Source organism: Mercurialis annua, linkage group LG8 (genome assembly GCF_937616625.2).
Source record: "Mercurialis annua linkage group LG8, ddMerAnnu1.2, whole genome shotgun sequence".
NCBI lineage: Eukaryota > Viridiplantae > Streptophyta > Magnoliopsida > Malpighiales > Euphorbiaceae > Mercurialis > Mercurialis annua.
Window position 1 is genome coordinate 10,942,564 of NC_065577.1, and position 7,979 is coordinate 10,950,542.

General features: G+C 32.8%; 1 protein-coding gene across 1 annotated transcript; it reads right to left on the bottom strand.

The window, feature by feature from the left end:
• Window positions 1–4,133: 4,133 nt before the first annotated feature.
• On the bottom strand, window positions 4,134–7,661 carry LOC126660943 (transcription factor MYB83). The gene is made up of 2 exons (XM_050354667.2): window positions 7,233–7,661; window positions 4,134–5,661 (listed from the first exon to the last, which is right to left on the bottom strand). Exons 1-2 carry the CDS (start codon window positions 7,517–7,519, stop codon window positions 4,995–4,997), a joined length of 954 nt encoding a protein of 317 aa, XP_050210624.1. The 5' UTR covers window positions 7,520–7,661; the 3' UTR covers window positions 4,134–4,994.
• Between the last annotated feature and the right edge of the window lie 318 nt (window positions 7,662–7,979).

Sequence of the window (7,979 nt, forward strand, 5' to 3'; positions counted from 1 at the left end):
GAACGCAAAGTAGCGTTGTGGCAGTTTTGTAATTCTATCGAAGTTGAAAGTGTGCGATTTGGACGGTTCGGGACTCTAAAATTATTGGAAACGGGCCAATGATCTATGCCTATCAACTTTGCTCATGGCTTACGTCGCTTTTGGGCCGAATTCCATCATATGGGCCTTCAAAATGGCGTTTTTGTGATTTTGGCAATTTTTGAAACTTAAGTTTATTTTGTTTTACACCCAGTTTAGGGTTTTTATTTTGTTTTAGTATTTAAACAATCTTATGAGTTGTTGAACATAATATTTTGTTGTTGTAAGAGAGAATTGTTTGTTTTTTCAAATAGCGGTATTCAATCGAATCAACAACGTTTGATGCCTAGATTCTAGTATTCATCCTTGAATTAATAGAATTTAAAAGTTAATTGCTGGAATTATTTTGTTAATCTACAACTATTAATTATCATTGAATTTATTGGTAACTTCCGCTATATCAGAGTCTAATTAATCAAGCAGCTCAAATGCCCTAATTTTCCTCATCAATGACCCTCCTACAGCTGCATCAATGGTTCCTTTGGTATGCGCATTCGAACAATTTTAGAATGTCTTGATCAAGGTTTCTCTGGTGAGATTATGATGAGGGGTTCCTCTACAATTCTGTATTCCTCTTCAAAGCATCATATAGTGATTCCCCATCATTTTGCTGATAAAGCATGATATATTTTATCAGCTTTGCAGTTTTCTCCATAAAAAATGCTTTGTAAGGAATGCCCTCGCCAAAGTTTCCATGTATTAGTGCCTTCTTTAGGTAACTAAATCCAGACTCTTGTTTTGTCTCTAAGCGAAAATGGGAATAGGCGCAGCCAAACTTCATCCTTGGTCATGTTATTGAGCTTGAAAGTGCTACATACCTTTGGGAAGTTAGAGATGTAAGCGTTTGGATCTTCACTTTGTAGCCCATAAAACTGACAGCGAACCTCTAATAACTAAATGATGCTTTTCTTGATTTCAAAGTTATTAGTATGCACAGGGTGTGCAAAATAACCATGTGCCGTGTTGCCCACATTCAGATGGAAGAACTACATCAGGTATAATTCCCTTTGCCTGTTATTTGGCCTATGCTGATTCTTCCCTTGAGAGATTGCTCTGTCATCCCTATCATTATTGATGATATCAGGTGGATTAGCTCATCCTTCCGCCATATTTGTGTTCTTTTGAATATATTTTCTGACGCTTCTCTCTAAAGTGGTGAGATTTGGTTGAAATGATTCTAGGGGTAGTCCATTACATTGTGTATAATGCATACACTACGAGAAGAGTAACTGCAACAACACAAACAACCAAACCCACGTAATAAAATAAGAAAATAGAAGACTAAATCAAGTCGAGCTATCCTAACTTAGATGTTAAAAATATGTTTTCCCTGACAACGGTGCCAAAAACTTGTTAGTGGAAATCTGCAAGTGTACGAATACCAACTTGTGATACAAACTGTGAAGTCCGGATATCGTATCCACAGGAAAAGTTACTAAATACACCCAATTATTATACACAATTGAATAGCTAAAAAGATAATTGAATAAAATCATTGAACTAAATAAACTAAAATAGCAATTATGACTAAAAATAACTAAAGCTGTAATTAAATTGAGGTTTAAACTTATGAGATGGAAATCACTGATTATTAATATCATTATGCTATTAATCTAATGGGTTATGGATTTGTTTTGTCAAATTACGGTTCATACTAATCAATGCACCTATAGCTCTCTCTCTCAAGCCGCTATAGGTAAAATCAGGCAGTAAACAATTAACATGAAAATTACTAAATCTCTTGTTATTAACTCTTATGTTATTAATTATGTTGGTCTATTTTTAATTAGCTCTCTCAAGTGAAAATCAAAACACAAAACAACGAATAAATTGGCGAAATCAATTCCAGCATTCAGAACAATAAACAATAAATAATTATGACAATAACCCATAAATCTAAAGTAATTAAAAACACATAAATCCAATCAATAATCCCCGAGTATGGGTTTATTTACTCATAATCATATAAAACTCAACAATGATATAGATGGAATTAGAAAAACAATAATAAAAATCTCTCTAGAATTGTCATACCTTGATCACTAAACTACCCAACAAAATTGAAAAGAAAATCCAGCAAATAGTGCAATCGAACGAAAAATAAGTAATCTATGCTAAAATTAGGGTTTATGTCTAATGATGATTAACCTTTTAAGTCTAAGGTTGAGTCTAAATTTCGATCTTTGTAAAAGACCCAAAATACCCAGGACTTCGGTCATTTGAATCAAATGTCGCAGGCACAAAGTTGTAAATTTACTGTGTAGGATATAGAGGTGGCGCGACACGCCACAAGATTTTCGAAGGATGCGCGATGTCACCCTCGTCTCTCCTCAATCGTGCCAAGTTTTTTTATTTAGATCTTGTTGTCAAGGCATGCTGGCACGATGTGAAGGTCTTTGCGCGACACGCCAAGTGTTGTTTCGCTCCAAAAACGCTCTGAAACCGCTTTATTACTTCCCAACTCTTCACATAGGTCTAATATTACTCCATTAAGCTCAAAATTCACCAATTTCCATGCATAAACCTAAAACACTTGTACAGAACAATAAGGATTAGAACGAGTTTGATTTCCATGATAAACGGTCAATAAACATATCAAATGGTACCTCGGAAATAGGAGTGTTTTTACTCCTATCACGGACGGGAAGAGATGCTTTGTTGAGTATGAAGTGGGTGATTATGTTTGGGTTATTCTAATTAGGGAGCGATTTTCGGTTGGTGACTGTAACAAGCTGTTTGCCAAAAAGATTAGGCCATTGGAGACCATTCAGATAATTAACCCCAATGCTTACTGTTTGAAGCTGCCTAGCCATATCTAAACGGTCGATGTGTTCAACGTCAATCATTTGATTCCTTTTCATTGTGATTCTTCTGATGATGAAGCTGCTAAAAATTTGAGGTCGAATTATTTCTACCCGGGCGGGAATGATGCGGTTGTAGAGACAGATTTTGAGTTCATAGAGAAAAGAGAGTGCAAATTGGCATGTCGGCAGTTTCATAATTCTGTCAAAAGTTGGAAGTGTGCGATTTGGACGGTTCCTGAGCCTAATCATTGGAAACGGTCCAACTATAGATGATAGTATATTTGCTTATGACCTATGTCGCTTTTGGGCCAAATTTCATCATCTGGGCCTCGAAATGACACTTTTCGATTATGATATATTTATAGTCTTTTAATATTTCGTTTCTTTGTACGCCCAGTTTAGGATTTTCATTTGTTTTAGTGTATTTAAACTATATTATGATTCAATAATAGACAACTTTGATGTCGGTGGGACAATTTTTGTATTTTCTCTAAGTGTCAGTATTCTTTCGAATCAACATTATTTTGATGCTTAGATTCTTGTATTCGTTTTTGAATCAATAGAGTTTATAAGTGTAATTGTTGGTATTCTTGTAATCAACAATTATTAAAAAAAAATTAACAGCTATTAAAATTATTCTTGTTTATTCGTGCCTTCCGCTACATCAAAACTTTACGAACCATGATAAATTAAACACTAGTTTCAGTTGGTCATTGATATTTGGTACGGTTTGTTGGATTTTTTGTAATTTTTGAAATAACACTCTATTTAATGAGGATTTCATCATGAATACTATGGCTCATGTATGGGCTTCAATCAACTGACTCAAGTATTATGATAGCTGAACTATGGGGTATGCTTCTTAGACGATTCAAAAATGGTTGCTACAAGACGATTCAATTGCTACATGAAATTCGACTGATTATTCACTTGAATTGGTCTATTCGGTTCGACCACATCCACATCGAAGGAAACGCGTGTGCCGACTGGCTTGTGAGTGAAGGTTTGAAGACTTATATAGGGTACAATGTCGAATTTTCCTGATGGTCCAATCGAGATTATTAGCGATGACACTAGAGGTGTTTCGTTTCCTCGTATGTGTGACATGTAATGTTTGGTTCTTGGCTTTTACCCTCTCTTTTGATTGAAAAAAAAGAAAAAAATTGTTCACTTTATGTAGACAAAACAGATTTGCAATACACATAAAGATGTTTATTAGCAAATAGACTAATTATTGCATGATATCTTATTAAGATGTTTACAAATTATTTGCTACAATGAAAAACTCCGCTTTATTCTTTCTTTGTACAAGAAATGAATTATACGTACAATTCACCAACTAAATCTTATGTATTGCCCTTTTCTACTTTTTCTACTCTGAATTTTATTCACATTTCTCTTCACAGGAACGATGATTATTGCACCAATTCGTTCCAAATCCGCTTCCTCTCCATTAAAGAAACTCAACAAACAAGAAAATACGTATACAAGATCTCTGTTCACTCAATCCATTTGTATTTGCAGACTTCTCAAACAAATTGAACAACACTTTTGGTATAGAAGATATTGATGTTCGTGTATTATAACAAAAAGAAAATTTGATGCAAATATTGAAATTACAAGCAAGAAGAAAGTAATTAAAAAGAATGTGTGCCAAAAAAATTCTAGGACATATTTGTATAGCTTTGTAAGAGAGATTTAGAGGGATTAAAAGGTTTTGAGAATACGAAGTATGCACTTTTAACAAAAGAGTTACCAACGTTTTATTTATAATATTTTAGTGATCCAGCTAAGATTTTTTATAAACGAAAGGTTATCCGCTTATTTTCTATCGGTTTTCGCTTACGTGGCTGTCAGCTTGTTACCGGCTATGACATATGATAACCTTCCATGTATGCAACAACCGATATGAAATGAACGGGTAAAATCCCCATGTAATTAAAAACTTATCTGAAATGAGCGGATAACCTGCCGTTTCTAAAAATATATTAGCTAGGTTATCAAAATAGTATAAATGAAACATCGGTAACCGTTTTGTTACAAGTATATAGTTCAATAACCGCAAAAACATTTAATCCTATTGAGAGAGATAGAGAGGAAAAAGGTAGTGGATTATTCAATTTGAAAATCAAGAAAAGGAAAGGAAGAAATATTTTGCATCAAATTTTCTAAATCCCATTCTCCCCATCTTAAGTTTTCTCCATACCATTGATTTTCATATCCAAACATGTCCTCAACTTTTAAACCATGATGAAGATCATTGTTATTGAAGCAACTATTATTACTTAAGTGGTTGATATTGCTTTTCATGCTAATAATGCTGTTATTAGTTACAGCATTATTATTATTACTTATATTCTTCTTCTCTTCAATAGTACTACTCTCTAGTGGTGGAAGACAAATGTCCCTTTCAAACCCTAATTTATTATCATTCTCCAAAATCCCATAATCACCAAAAATTCCATCTCCAAATATACCAACCTGTGATAAGCATGGAGGCATGTCGAATAAACCGGCTGCTCCGGTGACGTCGAAGCGGCTGTTTTCGAATTGGTGATTTGATGTAGAAGATGAGTCCATGCACATAGTGATTAGGTCATGTTCATGCATGGGCATGATATTTGCAATGACATTTCTTGGCTCTGAAGAATCGCTGTCGTTTGGTGAAGTTGTGGAAGGATTATTGTTCATTTTTAATCTTTTCTTTAATGTGGAATTCCAAAAATTCTTAATTTCATTGTCTGTTCTTCCAGGAAGACGAGCCGCAATTTGAGACCACCTGAAATATTATTATGTTAATTATTTGTTGTATAACAGAGACATGATACTGAGGCATCAAATCAGCTTCAAGTTTTCTAATGCATGGCTTTGCATGGATGCTTTGAAAATGTAATATAAGAGAAATGGTTTCATCAACCAAAAAAAGCCATATAATTTACCTGTAATTTCAATTCTAACTAAAATTTTAAAATCTCTAAATTTAGCCTATTTTTCTACATTAGGCTTTCAAGTGGAGTGTTTTATTCTAATTTAATATAAGAAAAGCCAAACTTTATTATTTATTATTTAATTTTACGAGTTTTATATTCAAACTTCCACCTTGTCATTTAAATAAAAAAAATGTCTTTGGAGGCATTAGTCTAATGATAGATATATTATAACTCAATTTGAAAATCTCATTTATCCCTCCCCACTATAATAAAAATGAAAAAGAATAATAATAAACCATTTTACATTGCCCTAATCAAGGGCGGAACTCCTGTTATCCTAGGGTAGGCTCAGGTCTGAGCAGGGTGGAATTTGTAGCGAATTCAAAATTAGACAAAGGTTAAGCTCAGGCTGAAAATTACCATGAATCCGCAACTGGCCATAATTAAAGATATATATATTATAGATATTCCATGTTGTTAAGATATTGCATCAGTTGCAAATTGCAATATGCTGCTATACATCTTGGATTTTAACTTTGGATGTTTGTGTAAATTTTAATAATCACCAGTAAAGATTATTAGAGCTTAAATATTAAAATGAATTAGAAGAAAAAACTAAAAAAAAACAATTAATTAACTTTTAAAAGCATAGCAGGCTTAGTTTCAATGTTGACGCCGATTTTATGTTTTGAAAATGGCAAGAGATCTAGAAGAGTTGGCTGAATCAAAAATATATTTTTGTTGAAAGGTATAAACAAATCAAAATGGCCATATATATGATAAATTATAACTATATTTAATCCAATTGAAAAGTATATATAACGGGAACTGATCAATTGGCAATGAAGAAAAACTAGCCTTAGAATGTAATGCATACTATGAAATTCAATCAAGGTCATTTATTAGGGTAGAAAATGAAAAATATAGGTAATATATATAGAAATTTCAAGAAATTGAGTTTACTGCATCATCATATCATATCACAATATTCAACAACAACAGTTATTTTACACATTGGTAACCTTTTCTTTATTAGAGATAATAAAGTCATTATTAGCATTTACATTAAAACCATTGTTTATAAGAGATTATAAAACGATTATCAATGGTTCATCTAACCATTTAAATTATTGTATTGAACGGTTGCTTGACGAAGAACGCAGAAGTTTCTATAGTTTTTGATCCTTTCTAATAATAACGAGTCTCGTAAGCCCTTCAAGTTTCCGCAAGCAAAATGGCTTCTTTAAATATAAAGGATTTTATGTAATTTATCTTGAAATTAGTCTCTATATTTATTTATGTAATATATCTTGATGTGTTAATTTGTGCACATGAAAACACAAAAAACAAAAGGACCTAAAATACAACTTTATAATTGATATTAGATAAAACCCTAAAGATAGAGGAGAAGAAAATGAACCTGTTGCCAAGAATAGAATGCAAATGTATAATGAGGTGTTCTTCTTGAGATGAAAAAGCACCTCTCTTAAGATCAGGTCTCAAATAATTAATCCAACGAAGACGACAGCTTTTCCCACATCGAAGCAAACCCGCATTTTTCGCAATGTCACTCCAGCAGCCTTGACCATTTGTTAACATATACTTCATCAGCTTATCATCTTCTTCTGGTGACCATAACCCTTTTCTAACCTTACATAATTTGTTGATGTTCGATCTGTCGCTCCCCATTACGTCGGGTTTTCTCATTTCTTCGTATGTTTTCGATCGATCGATATACGGATAGGTTTAGATCTATAGTGAGGAGTGTTTAGTTTGTATGTTGTTTAATGGAGATAAGAGAAACAACATATATAGCTCAATACAGATTCTTGTCTACACCTTATATATGATGACCTCTCTCTCATATTACTGAATTTTATAGTTTAAAAATAGTCAAACGTTTATGACAAGCATTGGGTAGTCGCTAAATATAAAGCCAAACTTATTTTCGTTCCATGTACTTTCAAATTTTTTATTTATCAAATTCTGTATTTAATTTACTTTTAATTTGTAGTTCCTTTTTTGGACGGAAAAGAAATATGCATTATACTTTGCATGAAGCACATATGATCTAATTTAAATGTCCATCTAACTCAACACGTTGAAAGAGTAGTCCATATTATCAAATAACTTAAAGAGGGAACAGATAAACAAAAATTTATAAATA

What these genes read in the sequence shown, in the direction of transcription:
- LOC126660943 (XM_050354667.2), bottom strand. Translation starts at nt 7,519, where the DNA reads ATGAGAAAACCCGACGTAATGGGGAGCGACAGATCGAACATCAACAAA. An exon ending in CATTCTATTCTTGGCAACAG is followed by an intron (nt 5,662 to 7,232) that starts GTTCATTTTCTT and finishes ATAATATTTCAG; the next exon opens with GTGGTCTCAAATTGCGGCTC.